The 24,014-nt window shown below is 54.3% G+C and overlaps 12 protein-coding genes across 12 annotated transcripts; 7 read left to right on the top strand and 5 right to left on the bottom strand.

The window, feature by feature from the left end:
• Nucleotides 1–96: 96 nt before the first annotated feature.
• Z517_01559 (uncharacterized protein) lies at nucleotides 97–583 on the bottom strand (the record flags this gene model as incomplete). Its single annotated transcript, XM_013434518.1, has 2 exons — nucleotides 97–202; nucleotides 258–583. 2 exons carry the CDS (start codon nucleotides 581–583, stop codon nucleotides 97–99), a joined length of 432 nt encoding a protein of 143 aa, XP_013289972.1.
• A 282-nt stretch (nucleotides 584–865) lies between these two features.
• On the top strand, nucleotides 866–2,143 carry Z517_01558 (uncharacterized protein; the record flags this gene model as incomplete). The annotated part of the gene is made up of 2 exons (XM_013434517.1): nucleotides 866–1,310; nucleotides 1,425–2,143. The coding sequence occupies 2 exons, from the start codon at nucleotides 866–868 to the stop codon at nucleotides 2,141–2,143; spliced, it is 1,164 nt and encodes a 387-aa protein (XP_013289971.1).
• Nucleotides 2,144–3,168: 1,025 nt separating this feature from the next.
• Nucleotides 3,169–4,107, top strand: Z517_01557 (tRNA-intron endonuclease; the record flags this gene model as incomplete). The annotated part of the gene is made up of 1 exon (XM_013434516.1): nucleotides 3,169–4,107. The coding sequence occupies one exon, from the start codon at nucleotides 3,169–3,171 to the stop codon at nucleotides 4,105–4,107; it is 939 nt and encodes a 312-aa protein (XP_013289970.1).
• A 99-nt stretch (nucleotides 4,108–4,206) lies between these two features.
• Z517_01556 (uncharacterized protein) lies at nucleotides 4,207–5,007 on the bottom strand (the record flags this gene model as incomplete). Its single annotated transcript, XM_013434515.1, has 1 exon — nucleotides 4,207–5,007. The coding sequence occupies one exon, from the start codon at nucleotides 5,005–5,007 to the stop codon at nucleotides 4,207–4,209; it is 801 nt and encodes a 266-aa protein (XP_013289969.1).
• A 1,586-nt stretch (nucleotides 5,008–6,593) lies between these two features.
• Nucleotides 6,594–8,734, top strand: Z517_01555 (uncharacterized protein; the record flags this gene model as incomplete). Its single annotated transcript, XM_013434514.1, has 8 exons — nucleotides 6,594–6,770; nucleotides 6,833–6,948; nucleotides 7,008–7,255; nucleotides 7,307–7,587; nucleotides 7,638–7,786; nucleotides 7,841–7,900; nucleotides 7,953–8,276; nucleotides 8,335–8,734. The coding sequence occupies 8 exons, from the start codon at nucleotides 6,594–6,596 to the stop codon at nucleotides 8,732–8,734; spliced, it is 1,755 nt and encodes a 584-aa protein (XP_013289968.1).
• Nucleotides 8,735–9,320: 586 nt separating this feature from the next.
• Z517_01554 (uncharacterized protein) lies at nucleotides 9,321–10,232 on the top strand (the record flags this gene model as incomplete). The annotated part of the gene is made up of 1 exon (XM_013434513.1): nucleotides 9,321–10,232. One exon carries the CDS (start codon nucleotides 9,321–9,323, stop codon nucleotides 10,230–10,232), a length of 912 nt encoding a protein of 303 aa, XP_013289967.1.
• Nucleotides 10,233–10,668: 436 nt separating this feature from the next.
• On the top strand, nucleotides 10,669–12,456 carry Z517_01553 (uncharacterized protein; the record flags this gene model as incomplete). The annotated part of the gene is made up of 2 exons (XM_013434512.1): nucleotides 10,669–10,830; nucleotides 10,891–12,456. The coding sequence occupies 2 exons, from the start codon at nucleotides 10,669–10,671 to the stop codon at nucleotides 12,454–12,456; spliced, it is 1,728 nt and encodes a 575-aa protein (XP_013289966.1).
• Nucleotides 12,457–13,067: 611 nt separating this feature from the next.
• Nucleotides 13,068–13,937, bottom strand: Z517_01552 (uncharacterized protein; the record flags this gene model as incomplete). The annotated part of the gene is made up of 1 exon (XM_013434511.1): nucleotides 13,068–13,937. The coding sequence occupies one exon, from the start codon at nucleotides 13,935–13,937 to the stop codon at nucleotides 13,068–13,070; it is 870 nt and encodes a 289-aa protein (XP_013289965.1).
• Nucleotides 13,938–14,440: 503 nt separating this feature from the next.
• On the bottom strand, nucleotides 14,441–15,644 carry Z517_01551 (uncharacterized protein; the record flags this gene model as incomplete). Its single annotated transcript, XM_013434510.1, has 3 exons — nucleotides 14,441–15,009; nucleotides 15,127–15,447; nucleotides 15,548–15,644. 3 exons carry the CDS (start codon nucleotides 15,642–15,644, stop codon nucleotides 14,441–14,443), a joined length of 987 nt encoding a protein of 328 aa, XP_013289964.1.
• An 820-nt stretch (nucleotides 15,645–16,464) lies between these two features.
• Nucleotides 16,465–18,539, top strand: Z517_01550 (uncharacterized protein; the record flags this gene model as incomplete). Its single annotated transcript, XM_013434509.1, has 3 exons — nucleotides 16,465–16,972; nucleotides 17,033–17,853; nucleotides 17,928–18,539. 3 exons carry the CDS (start codon nucleotides 16,465–16,467, stop codon nucleotides 18,537–18,539), a joined length of 1,941 nt encoding a protein of 646 aa, XP_013289963.1.
• Nucleotides 18,540–19,645: 1,106 nt separating this feature from the next.
• On the top strand, nucleotides 19,646–20,219 carry Z517_01549 (uncharacterized protein; the record flags this gene model as incomplete). The annotated part of the gene is made up of 2 exons (XM_013434508.1): nucleotides 19,646–19,715; nucleotides 19,852–20,219. The coding sequence occupies 2 exons, from the start codon at nucleotides 19,646–19,648 to the stop codon at nucleotides 20,217–20,219; spliced, it is 438 nt and encodes a 145-aa protein (XP_013289962.1).
• Nucleotides 20,220–20,821: 602 nt separating this feature from the next.
• Z517_01548 (uncharacterized protein) lies at nucleotides 20,822–22,834 on the bottom strand (the record flags this gene model as incomplete). Its single annotated transcript, XM_013434507.1, has 8 exons — nucleotides 20,822–21,154; nucleotides 21,222–21,484; nucleotides 21,591–21,750; nucleotides 21,799–22,005; nucleotides 22,062–22,228; nucleotides 22,369–22,465; nucleotides 22,526–22,727; nucleotides 22,785–22,834. The coding sequence occupies 8 exons, from the start codon at nucleotides 22,832–22,834 to the stop codon at nucleotides 20,822–20,824; spliced, it is 1,479 nt and encodes a 492-aa protein (XP_013289961.1).
• Between the last annotated feature and the right edge of the window lie 1,180 nt (nucleotides 22,835–24,014).

Genomic DNA, 24,014 nt, shown 5'->3' with positions numbered 1-24,014 from the left:
CAGCCTTGCAGAGCCCAACCACCAACGCCTCGCTAGATAGACTTTTTTGTTTCCCCCCAAAAACATAGTGCCGCCGTAAAAGTCACGGACCAGAGCTCATTTCTTCATCAAAAGGTACACGTAGTCGATTCTCAGGGCGTTGAGCAGTGCGTACGGGCCGTCCATGTAGAGCAGCAGGCCGCCGAAGGAGACGTATAGCTTGCTATGCACAATTGTTAGCCCAATCGCCACCCAGATCCTCTCTTGCGCAAACCTACATGTTGTCTCCGCTACCTTCCTCGAATCTGTAGATCTTTCCGTGGCAGACATAGTCGAACTCGTCGGCGAGCGTCTGCTCTCCCCTCCCGATTTCTCTCCATCCTTTCCCGTCGTCTTTGCTCCCGTCCAGGTTGAGGGAGAGGGCCAGCGCGACCGTCATGCGGTCGTCGACGTTCAGGGGGTACAGTTCCGTGTTGACGTCGAGGGTCAGAAGGACTTCCTGCTCGCCCTCGCTGTAGGCTTTGATGCGAGAGACTCTGTCATACTTGGTGTCGTTGAGGTCGGTGATCTTGAAGCTATTCTCGAAGAGGATATTCTCGGACATTTTGGGTGGTGAGCGCAGTGATTTTGCGAAGAAGATCGAGAAGACGCTTGCAGCTTTTTGGGCGCAAAAAAGGGACGGTATTATGGAAATCAAAGTCGCTCTCCGGCCCGCAAGAAATTGTTTTTTTTGCGTTTCGGAGGGAAATGTATTGTACGGCGGAGTACATCTCCGGTAGCCTTTGCGGCATCTAGCGCAACATCACTTTTCGCAATAACTCCCTTACGCTTCCCTCCACATGCAAACTCAACCAACTTTCTGTGGATTCTGTAGTCTCTTGTTTCGATGTCCTTCCGCAAGCGCAATGTAGGCCTCTCAGGCTCTACGAGATCCGAAGGATCTGCAGCACAATCCAGCGCCAAAGACCGAGTTCAGCTGCCTGGCGTACGGCCTTCACCATTGGACGGACGGCCAACAACTTCTACTGGCACCGCCAGCCTTGACAGCGTCCTCGCTGGACATTCTGGCCTCACTCTCGGGAGCACGATCCTGATCGAAGAAAGTGGAACGACCGACTACGCGGGTGCTCTCTTAAGATTCTACGCCGCAGAGGGTCTTCTCCAGGGTCACCATGTCCACGTCGTGGCACTCCCTGAGCAGTGGGGTCGCGAACTTCCAGGCGCTGTCGGCGAGAGCGAGAAAAAAGAGATACCCGCTGAAACAGAGAAGATGAAGATTGCGTGGAGATACGAGAGCCTGGGGCAATTTGGTGCAGGCGCACCCGCAAGAGGTGGGCATGTTCATCCCCGTAGCCTAGCTAGAATCAATGCTATTTTCTCTGAGATTCCTGTTTAGCTTCTCTGCTTCGCAATTGGCACTGACACCTTCTTTTTTCCCCCGACAGAACGTCTTCAGCCAAATGCAGGTCAACCAGGTCTAGACAGGCTACAGGGACCACCTGCTTCTTTTTGCCATACATTCGACTTGACGAAGAGACTCGTTCATCCTGCCTCGTCTAAGTTGGATTTCATTCAATTAGGCACGAACCCGACACACTCGCCCTTCGCACCTGTTCTCGACCGGCTGAATGCCTCTGTCATGAATTCCGCACCGGAAACAGTCCACCGCATCGTCATTCCATCCCTTCTTTCACCAGCGCTTTATCCCCCTTGGTCGAGTCAACCACAGAACATCCTCCAATTCCTGCATAGTCTTCATGCTCTCTTCGCGGCACATCCTGGCCGGCTGACGGCGGTCATGTCACTTCCACTGTCACTATATCCACGTTCTTCCGGGCTCGTTCGTTGGATCGAGCTGTTGAACGACGGCGTCTTTGAACTGTCCCCATTTCCGCATTCGGCGGAGGGAGATGCGACACCTGCTCGAGGTCCCTCTGGTGTAGCTGAAGAGCCCCCTCAGGGTTTGTTGCAAGTACATCGCCTTCCGATGCTCCATGACCGTGGGAGCGGACTTGGCACGTTTGAGACCGACTGGACCTTCACGTTGAGCCGGAGAAAGTTCACAATCAAGCCTTTCAACCTGCCCCCTGTCGAGGGTGATACAGGTGCTCAACAGGCGGCGGGCCAGGAGCAGAAAGGGAAGAAGGCCGATGTGGAATTCTAGATTTCTCCCTGAGGATGACGCTTCACACGTCGTCGTCTTCAGGAGGCAGTCCCTGTGAATTGAGCATGGTTTCTAACTCAATATGCTCCGAAGACGAAGGACCTGGATTCGTCATGCTTCGAAAATAGGTACCGTCGTAAGTGCCATGCCGTGGATTGACGGTGAATCCGGACACCCGCGCACGAAACCGGTCGCCCAAGCACGATGAGAGAGCGAGGAAAGCTGTTTCGCCTTCCCTCAGCATGGGCTGTAAGCAGGAATGGTTCAGAACGCACCTAGGAAGAAAAGAAGCGGAATAAAGAACAGCAAGGACAGCAACACTATGATACCCATTATTGAAAGTAGTTTCTCGTTGAGGGCTTTATGGCGGCAGCACCTGTACGACAAGCAGAAAGGCGTTACGATGGCCAAAGACGCAAGTTGATGGCGAGGAATGAGGCGGGAGGTTGTCATGATTAAATATTTTGGTCTGACAGAATCATGACTACGGTCGACCACTACAAAATCAGTCTGGCACGTAAAATAAATTCTTTCGCGGAGAGCCACAACTTTCCTTGGACCTTTTTCAATCTCTTCAATTTCTTTCCTAAGAGAACCATTCGTCCTGTCGCTTTCACACAACTCCACCAAGTCATGTAGTTCATCTCAGGTTGCTTGAAGGCTGGTCTTCAAGCCCTCCATTCAGTCTTTTCTCATCACCATCGGAACCCCCAAAGCTTCTGGCCGTGGCTAGTGAGATTCCACATCCTCTCAGTGCTGAGGAGTCAGTGGTCATCAATTTTCTTCAAGAAATCAACGTGTGAGTGTTTCCTGCGCTATCTACCATACCAAGCCCTTGCATGATTAGACCACTTTTATAATCTGTCAATCCACTGAGAAGCTTCTCACGAAGCCATGTGATTGAAGCGAAAAATCGTTGTTGAAATATGACCGCTTGTTTTCTATTTACATCCATCTGGCATGAAACCTCTTGTCGACTACTTGGCTGACATTCATGATGGACTTAGTGGCAGATATACTTCATGATGGACTCGCCGGCAGATCTGGGTTTCGACCACAAGCCCGATCTCCCAGTTCCCATCTCCTTGGTTGGTGGTCGATATCTACTTTTCGATATCAAAATCGCAACTTACCTGCGCCGGGAGCATCACATCTGTGGCATCACAATCGGAACGCTACCATTATTTCCGTCTCAGAACCTATTTCTTGGTGTGCCTATTGAGATCATGCCTGAAGAAGCTCAGTTGCTAGTTGAACGAGGAGTCGGCACCGTTGTTGACGATGCTCGAGCTCACGATCAAGCTGTTCAGTCGACAGATTCGGCTCGACGTGCTGACTATATGGCCAGAATACAGAGGCAGTCCAAGCAAGTCAAGCATGCCAAGGACGAGGAGAAGGAGCAAGCCCGGAAGCGAGCGTTGGGCAAAAATGCGAAAGCCTCAATCCCACCATCTTGTGACACGCAAGATGGATCTAGCGCAGAGCCAGCCGATTTAGGCAACAGCGAGACAGCGCAAGTTGCCGAGGATACCGCCCTGGAGGGTCAAGCGCTCTTTGAAAATGACTCTCCCGTCAAGGTTTTGCCTGCCAGTGCCGCGTCAAACACATATTTTGTCACGCCGGCCACATCTCGACTGCTGCTGCCACCACCTTCGGCAACAACAAAGTCGACAATAGAGAATCTTCCATCATCTTACCCTTTTTACAGGCATCTCCACGACAAAGGCTTCTACACGACCCCTGGTCTTCGATTCGGGTGCCAGTACACTGTATACCCCGGCGACCCGCTCCGGTTCCATTCCCACTTCCTCGCCACCGGCACGGAGTGGGACGATGAGATTGATCTCATGGACATTGTAGGAGGGGGTAGACTAGGCACGGGTGTGAAGAAAGGGTTTCTGCTGGGCGGAGCAAGTCCAGCTGGAGATGTAAGGACGTTTAGCATCGAGTGGGCGGCGATGTAGATGCAGCTCTGTCATCAAAATGACTGTCGTGTGGTCGTATCGTCCCGCAATTCAGCGTCTGTCAATGATAGACATTGGCCATGGGCCAACCTCGATCTTTCACAAGTAATCCATGGCCTTCCACTTGAACTTGCGGTTCGCTCGCTCGGCCGGGCGAAACTCGAATTGGTTCCCGTGTAGTTCGAACACGAGCATTCTTGGCCCCTTGGTGTCTTCTTTGTCTTTGACTTCCTCTTCACGAGGGTCGTCGTTCCGAGAGTCACTCTCACGTTCCGGCAGCGGTATCTCGTACCGGAAGACGGTATCCCTCTTTGGCAGCGTCTTGACCTCGTCCTTGACCGTGACGACCACAAAGGTGTACTTTGTGTCTCTGACCACGATTCCCCTGATGCCCACTTTTCCAGCGTCCGAGCACGCGACCACCTCGAGCTCGGCGCCGTGGAAGTCGGCGCTCGCCAGGAGCGAGCCGTGGCTCTGCGCCGTCACCACGTTCGCCAGCGCGCCCTTTTGCACCGTCTGGCCGTCCTTGACAAACCCCAGGATCTCCAGCATGTACCCCGTCCACAGCTCGTGCAGGCCCTTGTAGATGTCGTATTTGACCTCCTCCTTCTTCAGCGTGAGGAGCCCGAGCTCCCTCTTCTCCCTCGCGCTCAGCGGCTTCGGCTTGCGCTTGCGCAGGTAGTATTCCTTCTTGCGGAGGCGGATGCGCCGGCGCAGGGCGCGCTTGTCCCGGTCCGCCGACGACGTGGGTTGCAGGAGGAGCGGCTTGTTCTTGACCTTGTCGGTGAAGATGCGCGAGGCCGTGTCGGGCGAGTGCGCGCGCGAGAGCAGTGTGTGCGCCGGGTGGAGTTTTGTCGGTGGTGGTGGCGGCACGGTGCCAGAGCGCGGCGAGGAGGTCATTATGTGCTGGGATGGGAAATTTAGGATGTGTAAGTGAATGACTGGGCGGCCTGGCCGCTCATATGTGAGTAGACTCGCTTGTCTAGAAAAGATGCCGCTGTGTGGGCGAGAGAAATGATGATGATGATGTGTGTGGACGCTTCCAACCCTTCATCGGTGAGAAATGCCAACCGCCCTGCTGCTGGCCGAAGCTCTTGGGGGACACCGACTGACTCTTAAACTGCATAAAGGCCGTCAGTCATTTTCCATCTTGAAACTGTAGGATAGTTCCGCGAGACGTTATCACCTGCATAACCTCGTACTCGTGAACAAGTCACGGGCGCTCGCTTGACTCGAACGACCATGCCAAGTGTGGTAATAAAGTACAACCCATCGGAAAATCTTCGGGCCTTCATTGTCAAGAACCAAACTAGCGAGTTACTCTGTCGTGCCTGTCTCGATCTCACTGCTGTCCACTGATGCCACGTCGAAAGGCGAGGGGAATCGCGAGCGCGTATCTGCAAAGTATTGTTCCCGTAGCGAACCTATCTCAGCCTCATACTTCTACCCTTGTCATCGGAAGCACTTTATCATCAGCCAGTGTTCAATGTCTCGAGAGACAACGTCACCCGCTATGCCGGCTGCGACGACGACCACGCCAGGGAAGCAGTCTGTATTCGTCTTGTCAATCATACTGCCCCAGCCGGGTGGTAGATGGAATGATTTGGTTTGGGGGTCCTTTCAGCTGTTTGTGGGTTGACATTTCCACCCAGCGACTATTCGGCTAACAGCCCTGACAGCCATTGGATACAGGTATTCTAGGTAGGTTCGCAGTCTGAGACTTGTGTAGAGTGATAGTAGTGAGGGAATGTTCGTTCTGTTTAGTTCCGACTAGAACTGCGAGACATGCAGTAATCTGGAGCAGGCTGTCATGGATACTCGAGCCTTTTGGGGGTAAGGAGAATGAAGATCTTGATCAAATCATCCTCTGTTTTCTTAGGACCCTTCTTGCGCTACAGCTGTTCCAGCCTCAAAGACCGCATAGCTATAGTCATTCACCATATTAGAGAAGGACTGTGGAGAAATCTACGATTAAGTCCTCTCAGTATGGTAACTGCTAGAATAGGCTAGCCTCGAGTGCAAGGCCCACAGCTAAGTAGCCAGCCAGGGTGGTAGGGCTACGTCACCACATCGTTCACTTACCACCACTACTGCGAGTCAGCAACGACTGAGATACCACCAAGACCATACAATGGGCCAGCGTTTCCCTGCGAGGCTGTGCTTTGCTCGATACAGCTAAACATTATAAAGAATATATATTAAACCTTTCAACTCGTCCATTTTGGAGGTTCAGACTTTTAGAAAGCGCAACAAAATGTTCTGGGAACACGCAACAATTGTGGGCTTGATACGGAACATGGGCTCGGGATTCGGCAATAAATTCGGGACGGAGCCTTTGCAAAAACATACGACAGCCTTCGTCTGTCTAATGGCTCATCAAACCATCAGCTAGGGATAAAAACTTTGGTTTGGGACTGTCGTCCGACAGGTTTTCGCTTCCCTGCAATTGCTACGCACCCGCAGCTGCGTCTGACCAGTCGACAACGATGGCATTCGCCCTGAGCCAGAATAACAAAGTCCCAGACATGGAATCTACGGTTCTTGAAACTGAGAAAACCGAAGTCTCGGATGTGGTGAAGTCTTCCACTGTAGAAGATGTCGAGCTCAACAACACCAACACAAAGCCCGAACCGCTTTCGTGGCAGACTTACGCGGCAATTCTTGTGAGGGGAATGAAAATGGTGCCTGAGATGTGAGATGGGAGAGCTAATGCAGAAACCCACAGACACTGATGTTCCAATACAATTCATATCTCTTCACGTTGAGCATGCCGCCGGCGATCCTTGCCTTCATCAATGCAGACCTCGGCCCTGATTCAAACTACATCTGGATCACAGTCTCGTATGTCAAAGAACCCATGCCGTCTCGGTCTGTCTGTGGAAGTTGACTTGGGCTCTTAGGTGGAACCTCTGCGCAGCCGTGCTCGTCACGACGAGTGGCCGCATTGCCGACATCTTTGGCCGCCGATGGTTTCTGATAACAGGAGCTTGCATCGGTGTTATTGGCGCCATTGTAGGTGCTACGGCCAAAAACATCCCGACCATGATTGCCAGTGGTATCCTCTTTGGTATCGGAGGAGGTTTCCAGGAGATGTGTTTCTCAGCGGTGCAGGAGCTGGTCCCAAATCGTCAGCGCTTCTTCCTTCTGGGTGCGTATATCTAGCTTCCTGATCCGCCCACTGTGTCTGACAGAGTTCTAGGTTGTTTGGAGGTCTCCAACATGCCAGCGCAGTTCAGTGCGCTCATTGCGTACGCCTTCGTTGCACATTCTTCCATTGGATGGCGCGCCTGTTACTGGTGGTGCTTTTCCTGGGAAGTTTCTTCGGCCATCCTCCTCTTTCTCTTTTACCACCCACCTTCCTTTGAGACGAAACATCAGGTCGACCATAAGACAAAGCTGCAGCTACTGACCGAGCTGGATTATGTCGGCCTTGTCTTGTTCTCGGCCGGATGTGCCATCATCCTCATGGGAATCAACTGGGTAGGTATCCATCCGTGAGACACCGCGTTGTATACTAATGCCCAGTACAGGGTGGCTCTTTGCACCCCTGGAAGAGTGCCGCGTGTATCGCGCCCATTGTGATTGGAGGAGCATCTCTCATCGCCCTCGGATTTTGGGAAGTGTATGCCGACCTGAAGTATCCCATACTGCCCCCGAAACTATTTCGACAATGGCGCAGGTTAGTAATCTCCCTCCGAACTAAGACGTGCTGAGATGGTAACTGTGGAACTAGCTTCACTGCCGTTCTTGCAGTCGTGTTTGTGGGTGGTATGCTATACTATAGCAACGCTGTGTAAGTTACCCCCTCCGAAATGCGAATTGTGATTGTGCTGAGACTCGTGCAGCCTCTGGCCCCGGATCTCGACGCTTCTCTTTGTCCCGGCCGACGACCTCATCCTCCGGGGTCTTTATGCGAACATGTCGGCTCTTGCTGTCATGGTTGCCGCGATTTACTGCATGGCCGTGATGCCCTGGGTTGGCCATGAACAATGGCAACTCATCGGTCTTGCTTGTCTTCAGACTGCGTTTATCGGCGGCTTCTCAAGCCTGAAGATCCATGAGAAAGGCAAAGCGATTGCATTCCTTCTCATTGCCGGTGCTGCGGCATCCAGCGTGAACCAGATAGCCTTTGGCATGGTGTCACTTGGTATCGAAGATCAAACCGACATGTAGGTTTTTAGTCATGTTCCCTCTGTTTCACGTCCCCAAGCTGACACTGTACAACAGCGGAGTTGCAGTTGGGCTCGTGAGCACCTCTCGTCTCCTCGGTGGCGCGGTTGCCAGTGCAATATATGTAGCCATCTACACCAACAAATTCTCAGAGGAGATACCAGGTCACATTGCCCATGTCGCAGCCTCGACCGGGTTCCAAGGGTCCACATCCGCTCTCCTCGCAGCCGCTATCAAGAATACCGAGGCGGCTTACGAAGCCGTTCCCGGCATCACCGCCAATATCATATCTGCTTGCCAGCTGGCCGTCAAATATGCGTATGTGGACGCATTCAGCTTGACATACAAGGTAGCCATCGCCTTTGGGGGTGCGGCAATCATCGCGTCGCTGTGCACCAGGAACGTAGAACAGAAGAAGAAGTCCAACGACCGAGCTGTTCGCTTGGAGAATGAGTAGCGAAGAAATGTTTGGACAAGCCAACACGGCAGCACGGTAAACCCCAAAATTGGAGATTTTATCATGCTCTAGTGCAGCTTTAAAAAAAAAAGGGTTGTGTCTACATACATAGCATACCTTGGGTCCATATCACCGAGGGTACCAGGAAATAGCTACAAATATGCATGTCCCGGTTAACTATACCAAAAAAAATCATCTTGAAAACTAAGCAAGGGGATCGGAAAGTGCCAGACAGAACGCATATCCACATGAACTGGGTGAAGGAAGTTGACAGTTCTTTCGACACGAGCCGAATTCCGCCATAGTTCCGAAGATGATGGACGTTGGTCGCTCGGAAAGACATACAGCCATTCAAAAAGATGCATCGGGCCCAGGAGAAGACCACCTGGAAAAGTTTTCCCTTTTTCTTGACATCTTCTACTTGGGAAACCTTGGTCGAGGGTATATTCACGCCAAAAAGAAGATAGAAAGATATCTCGAGACTTCCCATACCCGCCAAAGCGAGGTATAGTGCAAAAAGCGATTCTATACAACAAAACACGACGGGAATACCAACAATTTTTTCAAAAAAAAAAAAAAAAAAACAATGGCGACCAACGGGATTGTCAAGAAACTCGGATCTGATGGCCCTACAATCATACCGTTTGACGGGCTTGAACCCAAGTGGACGACCCCGGGGGCCACAGAGGGAGGCTTTCTGCGCTGGCTGATCAGCTGGGTGGGCGGGCCCAAGGGGTACGTGAACCCGAGTCTGGGCCAGTCGTTGATCAGCGAGAACATCTGCGTCGGGTACATGAAGCTGCTGGCCGGCAATCGCCAAAAGGGCCTGCACACGCACAGCATCGTCGAGATCTACCTCGTCCTCCGCGGCGAGCTCGAAGGGTATGACGGGTTGGGCCACATCCACCGGGCAGGGCCGATGGATCTGATCTACATCCCCGTGGGCGTGCCGCACGCCGTGCGGGCCACGACGCTCGAGGACGTCGAACTGATCTGGATCCACGACGGGGTCGAGGTCAAAGGCACGTCCATCTACTACTGGGACCCGGAGACGGTGCCCAAGGTCGGGGGCATCGACGTGCTCCGCTTCAACGACATGCACCCCTCGTGGGAGGCCCCCAAGGCGAAGCAGTCCCCCTTTCTGCGCTGGGTCGTCAACTTCGTCGGCGGCAAGGAGGGCTTCATCAACCACGACCGGGACCACGCCATCGTGAGCGAAAAGGTGGCGCTGGGCGTCGAAGTGATTCTGTCCGGGAGCGGACAGGTGAGACACAGCCTCCCCGGTGCGGCCCAGTGCTACGTCCTCCTCCAGGGCAGCGTCACTGTCGAAGCCGCGGACCACCACGGCGCCTCGTCGACGCTCAAACGACTCGACGCCCTCTGGGTGCCCGGGGGAGCTGTCCACGCTTTGAAGAATGTGGGTCAAGAGTCCGCCGTGGTGTTTTGGTGCTATGAGAGACCTCAGAAGGAAGGTTCCGTGGTCTACGAGCTAGAGTGACATCCAAGTACGAGTGAAGAGGGTGTTGGCTTTGTGTGAGGCTACACCTGACATGGGTGAAGAGTAAAAATGGGACTCGAGACCGAGAGCTGTACACAGATTTCCGTAACTGGTCGATCACCACTTGCCCGACCTTGGTTGATTTCCGTAGATTGTTTCAATTGAAACTCCTGCCTGCTCGCACTAAAGAGATGACCGGACTTGTTTGTCTGTCCTCTGGATGTAAACCCGAATCCCGAACCTTTGGACCTCGTTGAAATTCCGTTGGATTATCCGGGGTCTGGGGTCCGGGGGGTTCAGCCTTGCGGGAGGTCCAATCCGCTATATATCGTTCTCGTCTCATGTCGGATTCCTAAGCACACGACCATTCGCGGTAGAATTCTTCTCCATCGTCTTCGCCACATCACAGAGACAAAGCTTCTCGGATCCTGACGCCATGGAAGACGACAAAGCCGACCGAGTCAGTGCCCACGAGCTGGACAACTGGCCTCCACCCACCAAATCCCCAGCATCGGGCGATGTCGTCGCAGAGGAGGCACTTGGGAACGACCTCCCACAGGGCTACTTTACCAGTGTCCATTTCATTGCGACCTTGAGTGTATGTCTTGCCTCGCTATTCATGCTTGTCACGCACTGACATTGCTGATGTCTTCTACAGGCAGGCGGACTGGGCTGCCTCTCTGGCTACTTGGGCTGGAGTCTGGCGGCCAACAGCCTCACGTTCATCAACGACGCCCTCGGCCCCAGTCCCGACTTCCTATGGCTCCCTCTGGCTTACACGCTTTGCAATGCCGTCGCCAGTGTCCTGGTCGGCCGCATCTCCGACATATTCGGCCGACGCTGGTTCCTGCTCGTCGGACATTGTCTCGCCCTGGTCGGGGCCATCTTGGGCGCCACGGCGCAGACGATAAACACCATGGTCGGCTCCAACGTCTTGATCGGAACAGCCGCGGCCGCACAGTTTGCCCACATCTTCTTCCTGCCCGAGCTGGTGCCCAAGAAGGCCCGCGGCCTGGCCATCGGCTCCTGCTACGCCGTCGCCGTCCCCGGGAGCTGCTTTGGGCCCATCATCGCCAAAGCCTTCATCAGCCGCAATCCGCACGACGGCTGGCGCTGGAGTTACTATCTGATGATCATCACGACGTCCATCACCATCGCCCTGATGTACCTGTACTACCACCCGCCCACATTCTCCATGCTCCACGTCACCAACACGAAGATGCAAAAGATAAGAGCTCTGGACTACGGAGGCATCGTACTGTTCAGCGGAGGCTTCATCCTCTTTCTGCTGGGCATCAACTGGGGCGGCGTGTTTCACCCGTGGAAGTCCGCCCGTGTCATTGCGTGTATCGTCGTCGGTTGCTTGATGATCATCGGCTTCTGCGTCTACGAGGCGTACATCCCCTCGGATCCTCTGATCCCTCTGTCCATCATGAAGAACACCGAGTTTATGATGATCGTCCTGGTCGCCTGCGCGGGCGGCATGATTTACTATTCCATGACGGTCCTGTGGCCGACCATGTGTACTCTGTTCACCGACGACATACTGTACAATGGCTGGCTCTCCATGTCCGTCTCCGGAGGGTTCAGCCTCGGGACCATCGTCTGCAGCATCACGTTTGGATTTGGCCGGGTGCGATGGCAGCTCATGGCCGCCGTCGTCATCTTCGTCGTCTTCGTCGGCGCCGAGGCGGCCACCACCCAGTACACGAAGAACATGTCCGTGGCGTTTGCCATTGTCGGCCTCTTCTTCGCCGGGTTTACAGAAGGCCTCGTCAATGCCACCGTCTCCTTCACCGTGCCCGCCGAAGATATTGGACTCGCCGTCGGTGTGAGTAATGGTCTTCGAGTCCTAGCAGGCGGGGTGGCCACGGCCATCTACAACTCGATCATGACGAACCAGCAGGCCAAGCTGCACGCGCGCGACATCCCTCCGGCCGTGCTCGACGCCGGACTCCCCAGGTCTTCTCTCGCGACACTCATGAGCGTGGTGGCATCCGGTGGGTCGACGGCCAGTCTGCAAAAGATCCCGGGCGTCACATCGACCGTGTTGGCCGCTCTGGCCAATGCAGAGAAAGACGCCCTCGCCGGCTCAGTCAAGCTGGTGTTCTTGGTGTCGCTGGCCTTTGGGGGCGTGGGGATCGTCGCGACCTTTTTCATCAAGAACGTCGACTCGCAGTTGAACAACGTGGTCAATCGGAGGTTACATGGCCGTTCCCGGTGACCTATATGATACCCGAACTATCGATGAATCGGTCACCGTCCGAAAGACTCTGCGAGTCCCAGCCACCCTATCCACGTGGCTAACCGGCTTCTTGACGGAGATGTTCGTCCGGGTGGGGAGCTCGTCGTCCGCGCCTCATAACTTGCTAGTATAGAGGCAAACGGGATGTCGGGAGAACCCAAAGGGGGGGAGGGGGGGGGGTTTCTGATGAACCATGATAATGTAAAGCTCGAGCCCACAGAACAAGGTACATATGGAGAAAGGAGAATCATCCCCCTCTTCTAGGACTTGTTCTCGCAGCAAAGGAGATTCTGACCGCAGCCCCCTTGTATGGTGCGTTTGGTGTCTGTTTTGTCAGAGTCCTTTCCGATTCCCCACCACCGAAAGTGGTTTTTCTACCTGGAGGAATGAAATGGTACAGTGGTACAACCTCAGTTCACCATAGCACAGGCCAACGTAACTTGGCTCTTGCGCTCTGCGCGTTTCCGTAGGCACTTTGTTGATATGTGGTCCCCATTCAGTCGAATGGCGAAATGTCGTGCTCAACCCTCAGCGTTGTGTGAACACCAAAAAGCAGCCCATACATACTGCTTTATCCAGTAGCTCTAGTTCTAAAAGACAGGCTTCTTCTCCACGGCAGCGCACTGGTCGAATGTCAGGTCTGTTTCATCTGAATCATCTTCGTTCACATGCTTCAGGTAACGGGCAAGATCTCCTGCAGATCTGAACCCTTGAGTCCAGCATTTTTCGATGGCAGTCCCAAGCCAGACATTGTCTGTTGATGGGAGGCTATCCCGTGGCGGCCAAGCCACATCACCGTTGGCATCTTCCAGGTGAAATCTACAAGTTTGGCCCGTCACAATCTGAAACATGACCGCGCCAAGCTGTCCAATGTCGCTCAGAATCGAATAACCAAGCACATCGGTACCCTCAAGATCCCAGTCGAGCGGCATTAGAGTAGACTCTGAAAAGTCGACGAATTTCACGTTCAAGTCGCTGTCAAGAACGATGTTGGTGGGACGAACATCGGCCACGATCACGCGGCGAGAGTGGATATGGGCGAGTGTGTCCGCCAGACGTCTCAACCATCCCAGCTGCCGTTCTTGGTTCGGTCTGTTGTCCGCCAGATAGTGTTGAAGGTCCTGTCCCATCAGTGGCATTCGAACCGAGGGGTGTGTCGATGAGACATTGTAGCAGGGAGTAACCCCGACATGCGGGCCAATTCTCCGGTAGATGTCCTTTTCGGTGTTCAGGGCTCGAATCAGGTCGGCATGGTAGTCGTAGTCGCCTTCTTGGGGGGTCCTGCTCTGATCTATCGAAGGGGTGATGTCTCCAATCAGCGTGATTCTCGACAGACGCGGAATTTTGATGGCGTATCTCCCTCGCTGTATGACAATGTTGGTGCGTCCAATCCCTATAACTCTGTCCGTCACTGTGGTACCATCTAGATGAACGAATTCAGCGACTGGAACTGACTCCATTGCCGAGATTGAAGCAATATTGGGTTGCCCCCTTCGGTTTGACCAAGTAATGTAACTGAAGGACAGACTTCTGAGGGGCGACTTGGACACGAAAAGAGTGAAGACAAATTGGTGTCAAGCAGCTGTAGACGGGGAAATAGAACACTTCATCTCAGGTTAGATGAGTTGATGATTTAAGGGAGAAGGAGGTTGGATTACCCCGTATGCTGAGACAATACCCCTAGCTCACGTGATAGGTCACGTGGTTAGATCCACGATTGGGATTTCACAGCCCCTTGTAATATGACTGTATAAAGAAGTTTAACTACCTCAGGGCAATGATGACCTGAGGGCTAGGCAACATGGCAAGTATAGTCGAAACCCAAAGGAAATTTCTAGTTGTAAGCCTCACCAGCCCGAACTGGATAACGGGCACCAGACCGCCTTTGTCCCTGGACGAATACAGGTAAGGGAGAGCGCACAATTCGCGTCGTACGTAATGTGTATCTATGGATACATGTAGGCTACAGCACTGCAATGGCGTTGGGCGGCGACGCCACGCCTCCGACCACGTACAGCGGGGCACTGGTGAAGAAGAAGGTCCATTTCTTCGCACCGTCACACACGACGGCGAGCTGCTCCAAGTTCCACAGCTCACCCAGGGGACAGCCCCAGTGCGCGAGGATCCATTCGTGCAGGTTGACGCCACCTTGAGTCCCGGGCACTTTCTTCCACTGGCTCGGACAACACTCAAACCCGACCGTGTCCCCCGCCAGCGCGGCGAAATGGTGGTTCCAAAGCCACCGCACCGTCTCCATGGACCTTTCCAGGCCGATGTACGTGCCGGCGGAGAAGGTGGCGGCTCGCTCCTCGGGGGTGGCCTGGTCGTGCCACTCGATGAACCCGAAGCGGATGATCAGAATGTCGCCGGACCGGAACTGCACATTCTGGTATGCGGCCACGGCGTCCAGTTCGGCAACCGTCACGGCGAAGGACGTGTTGGGTGGTGCATAGGGCTGACCGGTCTCCTGGCGCCAGCGAGCATAGTCTAGAAGGACCGCACGGCCAACGATGCCGCCGCGCTCGACCCATTCTGTGAGAAGGCAGTAAGCACGTTATCCGCGGCAATATGACGATGGGTCGATGCTTGCTGAGGCCAATATCTTACGATGAACTTTCTGTGCGTAGTAACCACAATAGGGGGACTTACTGTGGATGCCATTCCTGTCGTGCCGTCCAGCTGCAATGTCGTCGTGGCTGACGCCGTTGTAGTACAGCGCGCTCTCCTGCAGCGCGATGTGCCGCAGTCCATCCCACTGAGAACTCGCCTGGGTGTTGAACCGGAGGGCGTCGTCGAACCCGTACTTGTCGTACCTCCCGCCCTGTTTGAGAGAGATCACCTCGTGTTCGGGTTGTCGGCGTCCGGCAAGAGGCGGGAAGTGGTCCAGGGCCAAGTCGAGCGACACGCTTTTTCCAAGCCGGATCTCGTGTTTGGCTGCGAGGATGGTCTTTGGCGTGAGTAGATTAAGTGCTGGGGTTCGCTTCACGTTTTAGTATCTAGACTCTAGTAGGCGGGTGGAAAGGCCGAGGAAGTGAGACATGCACACGGATATAGACCGACACTGACATACTTCCAAGTTGGTCGTCATCTCCCCATAGACCCCAGGCGTTACCTTGAGGCTGACCTGGGACGGGAGGTAATGAATCAAAGTCAGGGATTGATTGCATGGGTATCGCCAGGGCAACTTTTTTGCAAGTCTTGTGTCGGGGATTGGAGTCTTTCTTTGGTCCAAGGTCATTTTTACAAAACCAACACCAGAACACGACACAGAAGACTTCTTCGGCAGTCCCGCGGGATCTTTTGTTTCCGAAACAGTGGGTGAGCTGAAGGACAAGTCCACAAGGCTGTCGGGCAGCCTCGTCAATCCCGAATCCCGTCGATGATTCCGAGGTCGACGAGGCTGCGATTCCCCGCCATTGCGATTGTTGGACTGACTTCAATCCGCATTCCCGAATCCCAAGGACGTCCCTCATCCTCAATCCTACTCCCCTCTCTTTTGCAGGTCGCTTCTTGAAACCCTTGGGCAGTATTTGCATTATCGCTCTATCTCGTCCTCTCAATGTGGCTAAGATATGGAGCCCTTCCAGAGCATCCCGTCACCCACTAATTGGCAGGATCCAGCAGTCCCGCGACGACGAAAATACGTCTCGCGTGCGTGGTGAGTCCCTAGGGGCCCAAGTGTTTCTGTAGGCCATATTCTCATCTTGAAATAGTCTCGACTGCTCTAGGCGTAAAGTCAAGGTATCTACTATCAAATCGCACTGCAACGTGCAACGTGTACCTGACCTGACCTGACCTGATCAGTGTAGTGGAGAACAGCCTTGCCATCATTGCCACGCGGCCAATGTCGAATGTGTCTATTCTGATACCAGGAAGCGACGAGTTATTCGCCGTAACAGACCTGATGCCGCTGCCGCTGCCAATGTCGCCGCCACTGTCCGCTCGCCTGTTGTGGTTGATGACCCTGCCAATGGACAACCAGCCACCATGGCTACGACCCAAACAGGAACACAGGATGACCAGTCGCCGGAAACCATAAGAGCCGAGATTGCTGCCATCATGGATCGGGTCGCCATGCTCGAACGAAGAGCCACCGAGTTGGAGAGCCCCGAGTCGGATATGACACCCAAACCAGACAGAGTCAACCTCGTCGCCGGCAGACATTCGTTTGGGGTCGACTTGCCACCCGAATCAGAAGACACACCATACCCAGACAGCCTCGCAACGTCCGTTACCGAAGATTCTTGTCGAGGCGGCTCGAGCTCCTTGGAAGCCATCGCAGCCCTGAACCGCATTCTCGGGGACGAGCCGCAACAGAAGACACCGCCTCGATCCATGGCAACAGCACTCGCACGGTGTCCCTTTTCTGACACGGGGAGCTTTCCAGATTGTTGTAAAGCGGACATTCAACGGTGGGATCCACGACGAAAGCCTCAAGGCTTGGAGCTCATGCTGCAAGTGTGCAAGATCTTCTTCTCCAGCCAAAATCCACATTGTGAGCCATGCCACTGTCGTACCCAAAGAGACGAGATTGACTGATGATCGTATTCGACAGGTCCATGCCTCAATGAAGCGCAGTTTCTGGCGCAAATGGAGTTTTACCTCAATCGCGACACAACCTGGCACAACAATATGGACACGCTCCAGTTTGTGGCCTTGGTCAACCTCATCGTCGCCGAAGTCAAGATTCTCCACGAACATTGCGCCTCGACCGAAGAGACTCCTCCGGGCTGGCAAGAGTTCCTCCGAGCAGACCATCTCCTACAACACGTCACTTGGCTGGGACGCGGCAACCTGGCGACCATCCAGATCCTGCTGATCAAGTGTACGTACCTGCAACACGCCGAGAAGCTGAATGCGGCGTGCGCCACCATCGGCACCGCCGTGCGACTGTGCTATCAGATCAACCTGCATGACCAGAACACGTGGCACAACCGCACCACCTTCGACGTCACCATGCGCCGGCGGATCTTCTGGTCTCTGTTCTATCTCGACCGAAGCGTCTCGTTAATGAGTGGGGTGCCATACCTGATCAATGATGTCGACGTCGTCGTCGACCTGCCGCGATGTCTGGACGACCGCGAATTCAGCCCCAGCTGTCCAGCACCGGCAGAGAACCCCGAGTGCTCGCCCATCCCGTACCTCCGCAACATGATCGAGTGGGGGAAGCTCTCTTCCGAGATCTGGGACAAAATGTTTTCCAAAAAGGCACCGCGGCCTGTCAGTCAGGACTTTATTGCGACGACCGACGCCCGGATTGTCTCGTTGAGCACCAACTTGCCAGTCGGGCTGCAGTGGAATCCTGACGTGCTGGCGTCTTGGGACACGGACCGCCATCCTCTGTACCTTTTGCGCCAGCGAATTGTCCTCCATCTGGTAAGAAATAGCACCATACCCGATCTTATAGTCTGTGTGGCCCCCCGAAACTCATCTGACGCTCATCTACCTAGTTCATCAATCACTTGCGGATCCTCATACGGCAAGAAGAGTTGATCAGTCTCCAATACAGCCAGAAGGTCGCCGAGACGTCGCTGTCCCTGGCCGCCAGCTCCGTCCAAGCCATCCACGGCTACCACAAATCGCCCTGGCGCCGCGGCGTCGAGCGGTACTCGTCGGTGGTGTATCTGACCGTGGCCATCGTCCCGCTGATCTGCCTGATCATCAACAAGACCATCGCGGTCCACATCCGCGCCGCCGGGACCGAGTCGTTCAAGATCGCCCTCGCCATCCTCACCGACATCTCCGAGGGGTTTGCCCTGGCGCGCCGCACGCTCCAGCGCCTCCGCCGCCTCATCGATGCGGCCAACAAGGTCGTGGCTGTCGACAGCGACGACCGGAACATGACGGATGCAGGTGGCGACGTTGGCACCACGGAGCTCCTGCCCAATGCCGTCGAGCCTCCCACCGCGTTGAACCTCTTCGACGAGACCCTCCTACTCGGCGGCGACCCGGGCATGGACGAGAGCTCCGACGACTTTCTCAGCGGGCTCCTGACCACCTTTGCGAGTGGAGATAGTTTTGATTATGCCGATTGTAATCTAGATGACCACCAGTATCGTTAGAAAAATTTGTCTCTCTGCCGGCCCCCTCCCAACGCCATCGGTCTAGACCGAGGATTCCTGCTAGGGCCTAACTGCACGTTGCAGCCAGTGGAGACTGACTGCATGACGAATTGGAACTTGGAGAGAAAGTCACGGCTTTATATAATACCTTTTCTTGACGTTTGGACTGTTTGGCCCGTTTGTCGTTTGTCGTGCACAGTAGGTGCACAGTAGACAACCCCCCCCCTGTTCCTTTTACCTTTGGTTCCGGATGGTCATTCTCTGTTCATGATTTTTGCCTTTACCCTTGGATACAGGCGGACATTCCTTATTCATGTTCTTTGTCGTTGTCGTTGTTCTTGTTGTCTCTCAGACAGACTCTCGGTCCACCCGTCTCCCATACCTGGTCCCGCGTAGCAGTGCCTCAACAGGCAAACAGGCCGGCTCTTTCCGCTGTATACGACGAATCCTCGACAGATACCGAGTACCTCGAGGTAGAATGGAGACAACGTACATACCGCCGCTAACAGGGGTCTTTCTCGCGGTGGAGCTCCGCAGTAGATATGTGTATGTATGTATGTATGTATGTATATCGCTCGTCCTCGTCGCTACTGAGCAGGGCTACTTACTTCCCTGGCTCCGTATATCTTGCGACATGTACATGTATCTGTAGCTGGTCCTGTGGTTCTGTTGCCCTACCAGAGCATCCACGCCCTTTCACACGTCCCCGTCCCATCCTGTCCTATCCAGCGTCGTGATTTCTGAAAGAAGTATTCGTCGGGAGACGACAGTCTGAACAAGAGAACAGAGACCGCGCCCGCGCCCTCGCCCTCACCCTGGCCCGGCGGTCTATTGTCCTGGTCTTGATCTGGTGCTGGTCCTGGTATTGTCTAGTCTAGTCTGTAGTGAATGAATCTCGCGTCTTGGTTATCCATTCTCTACAACAAACATACAAATACACGAGTTACTCTCAGGAAAAGAGAACGCCAGGGCCGATTCTCTCGCCCCAAAACGATACCGTAACAAGCAACCCTTGTACCTTTTCCTTGTAACCTCCTAACCCTGCAGCCCTTGCAACCTTTATGCCTTGTCTTTTCGTCCCTTTGTCCCCCATTCCGGCCATCGAGATGGGCTTCAATCCCTGGGTCCCAAACCGAAGACAAAGAGCGGGCTACATGGCCATGATCGCCGAGAACGGTATGTCATTTCAGAACCACCCCAGCATCCAGCAGCTGGCGACTCAGAAAAGTGCCACTATCTATCCCGTCGTGTCGCTGTTCTTGCGTCTTCCATATCTACACCTTGACTAAATGATGTGCTTTTCTATTGACAGGCAACTTTGGGGATATGTTCTGGGCCTCGAGTGTCCGTATTCGCAATCGCAATCGCAGCCGCAACCGGATTCGCGAGGACGAGCCAGGTCCAGGTGCAGAGCCAGATACCTGGTCTGTGGAGAATCATGCCGGGAGTGACGTCGGGGATGTGGTTGGGGTTAAGCGAGAGATTAAGCAGGAAGAAGGGGAGGAGATCAAGAAGGAAGAGGTCAAGATCGAGGTCAAGAGGGAGGGTGGCGACGACGAGGAGAGACAGAAGCAGGTGTTGGTAAAAGAAGAGGACACGGATACGAACACGGACATGGACGACGACGTGGCTCTAAAGATCAAGATCAAGGTGGAGGCAGAGGAAGAGGAGAAGAGATAGACGAAGGGACAACATCCTATCAAGCGCACTCACTCGTCCCTTCCCGCTTCTCCCCCTGCTGAGGTACTGGATTACTGGGCCACCTGATCAGAGAGGAGGCTGGTAGAAGCACAGGTGAGGCACGGACACCACCCCTTGTGAGCCGGTCTGCTCGAACAACAACCAAGACGGCTGGACAGACACGACGGGGCAAGCGAGGCTGCGAGGCTGCGAGGCTGCGAGGCTACCAAGGCAAAAAGGGGGGCCACAGAACGGACGGACGGTCCAGAACACACGGGCCAGGCCAACACACCTGGATTAGGTACCTCGTACAAATACCAAGAAAAGACTGACTGTCGAACGAAGTAACTAACTACCTGTAATCTGGCCCACCCACCAAACAAGCTCACACAGATCCACCCTCGACCCTGGCTTGACCCTCTTGCCCACAAGAGAGTCTGATCCGTCCCTTGTCCCGTGCCATACTAGTGCATGCATGCATGGATGGCATGCATCTGCAAAATGTATCTATGTGTATGTGTATGTATGAGTCTATTGCCATGACGCACCACCACCACCACCTCCTCCTCCTCCTCCTCCTCCTCCTCCTCCTCCACCTGTAATCACGCCTTGACCTCCTCAGCCACACCAATGGCCTCCTTGCCCGTGGTGGCGCCGGCAGTGGCTTCCTCGTCCGGCTGTGAAGTGCCCTTGGACACGCCATCTATCACAATGGTGTGGTCGTGCTCCTCCTGGACGTGCTTGGGGATCGTCACCTCGTCCTCGGTAAAGTACTTTGTCTCGTCGATGTGGTAGAGCGCCAGGTATCCCATCGCGATCACCCCGGCGGTGTAGAACGCAAACAGAGCACCAGATTCTTTCAAGAACGGCACGCCCATGCTGTCGACCCCAAAGTCGATGGCTTCTCCGGCGGCCATGAATCCTCGGAAGACACCCTGATTCGTAGCGCTGTTAGTTTGGGGAGGCTTTAATACCTTATTTCGGGGAGGGGGAGACACTCACGGCATTGTTGGCAGCCGCGCGGGGATTGTTGGTGAAACAGCCCAAAAAATAGAGGATCATGTATTGGAACAGCGAGCACGACACCCAGTTCAGCATGAACAGCACAAAGATGGCCCCAAAGTCGGGGTCGTTCCAGTCCAAGGGAGGCGACGGCGGGTTGTTCCTGTCGTAGTTGCGCGTCCGCACCATCTCCCAGATGTAGGCGCCGATCACGGGGACGCCAGTAATGGCAAGGCCGATTTGGGCTCGGGTTCGTCGACGCACTTGAGGTTCAGGCCCGTTAGTATTCAACCATATAATAGAAGAAGAAGCGCGGAGGAGGTGTTTTCTGGTACAAGGCTGGTGGTGAACGGATTGAGGTTCACTTACGCTTTTCGTTGTCAAGAAGCAACGTCAACAGCCAACCGCAGATGATCTGCAGCGTCACAGAGCAGAATCCCAGCAGACTGCGGGCGCGGAGACTGTTGCGGAAGGCATTGGCACTGCCGCCGTAGACGAGGAAGCATTCGCTGACGGCAAATGCAGGGATCTGCACCAGGTCAGTCGTCATTCACAGAGTATCTCGCGCACAACGTACCATGACGAGCATTCGCCAATCCTTGAAAGCTTCGAGATTCCCCTTGAATTCGTCCCAGAAGGGCCGGGCTTTGACCACGGCAATGTTGGTCCCGTCGTCTCGCACCACCTTCTCCGGAGGTCGCAACAGAAACGCCAACGCGCAGCCGACAAAGTCCATGACGATAAATACGATGTAGACCGCTGGGGGGACACCATCACTGGTAGCCTGGTCCCGTGTCAGTATCGTGAGTGAAAATGAAGGTCGGACACGGTCGTGAGTACCTTGTTGTGATTGATGATGAGAGGGATCAGCCCGCCAATTGCAGCGCCGAGAGCCTGGAGGTTGATAGATATCGCCACGAACTTTCCCCGTTCGTTCTCCTCGGAATAAGACATGGACAGGTATCCGGAAGTCACGTAGATCAAACCGGCAGAGATCTGGAGCAACGCTTAGCAAGATTCATAGTCGCCAATACCTCGTTTCGTTTTCTTACACCAATCTGCGAATACCTGTTAGCTTAAATCCGGTCAAGACGGTGCGCCGAGCAATTGTGCCCATAGAGCAAACACCAGTGTGTAAGAGGCAGACTTACGCAGACAGCGGCGATAATAGGAAAAGTCTCTTTGCCGTGCTGATCAAAGTACCACAGACTCCCGACGTAGAGAATGTATCCGATAACACCAAACTATACAGGTTCGATTAGCATATCCTTCTTTCGACGACCGAGCCATCACGGGCAACGTACAAAGGCAGTCAAGGCAGGGCCGATCGTATTCAGAATAGTCCCCCCGAACCAGGCTGAGACGGCATAGACGGCGCAGAGAGTAGCATTGGCGATTTGGACGACCTCGAACGAGTTGGGTTTACCACCTCCGGCACCCAGGAGGTTGAGAGCGGCATACAGCCCTCCGGTCAGGCCGATGAGGATGCCACCGATGAAATTTTGCCTGCGCGTCCGTCAGAACAAAGCGTTGAACATGTGATATAGTACCAGGGGGACTCACCAGTATGGGCTGTTAAGCCTGAGCCTGGGAATACCCAGACCGTAGGCCATGGTGTTTATAGAGAAGTGGCGAGATTGTGATGTCGGGGAGGTTTTGCAACTGAGTGAAGATGGAGGAAGAAAGACCAACAGACGGCGACGATCGTGCAGCGAAGTCCCTGCTTTATGTTCAAGTCACTCTACATGGCTCACGTTGATCCTTCGTCCAGCAACTTGGGGGTCCCCTTAACGTCCGAGGCGGACCCGGTAAGCCAGGTACAGACATTCTAGTGTCCCTGCGTGGCGTGAACCCCCGACTAGGTCTAGCAGGAAAGCATAGAGACTGGCCAGGAAACCAGGTTGAGCCTGGGATAGGACGGTCGAGGTAGAGACGTTATGCGTTAAGCGTATAGAACCCACGAGCCGTGATCCGGGAGGCGATTTTCTCTGGCAATTTCACATTCGCCTGCCATGGTCATCCACTCAGATGTATACCTAATCTATCGAATCGACCAAAGGGAACAAGGAGCCAGGGAGCCTCTCTTGCCACAAGCGGCCATTTCGCCAAGGTGGTTTTTGTTTTCTGTATGATCGGGAACCCGGAAAGGGTCAGTCTTATCTCTCCTTCCTGATCGGTTTGCTCTCTGCGAATGAGCGGGCGATTATCAATGGAATCCTTGAAAGGGAAATCCTGCATATGAGAAAGGGACACGCGGTGAAAGCACCTCCAACCCCCAGCCGCGTTTCTTTGTCCGGGTTCCACTTCTTGGTATGGGGGAAGCCGAGCCTGTCGGGAAACCAAGCCCTGCAGGTTTAGCTTAAATGGGCTTGATTAGCTTAATTTGTCGGACCAGTAGGAAGGAATGAGGAGAATAGTGGTGTTGGCCCTCGGGACAGACGACTATCTTCTTGCTTGCTTGTTTGAGCACCCATCTCGTATCTGCACTTCATCTGCATTTTACTCGTATCTGGGCTCGAAGTCGGCGCCCGTTGCACTAGATTGGCGGAAAGCGGCTGGAAGAAGGCTTGTGAGATAACAGGAGGCTTCATCTCGTCGCACGAGGTATCATGGTAGGGGAGAGAGAGACCCGAGTTCGTGGTTGAGATTGTCGATTCTCCTACCGGGGAGTCGCCGGCTCGGCGTGCGGGTGTTTCGAGGCTTTGACATGCGATGAACCCTAGCCGTGGTGATAAGGGCAGGCGTGACGCGGGAACAGGAGGAAAGTATCTCGAGTGTTGGGAAGCATAATTG

The sequence above is a fragment of the Fonsecaea pedrosoi genome, assembly GCF_000835455.1.
Source record: "Fonsecaea pedrosoi CBS 271.37 unplaced genomic scaffold supercont1.1, whole genome shotgun sequence".
In the NCBI taxonomy this organism is placed as follows: Eukaryota; Fungi; Ascomycota; class Eurotiomycetes; order Chaetothyriales; family Herpotrichiellaceae; genus Fonsecaea; species Fonsecaea pedrosoi.
Note: the sequence above shows the minus strand (reverse complement) of the source record. Positions and strands in the feature narration are given on the sequence as shown.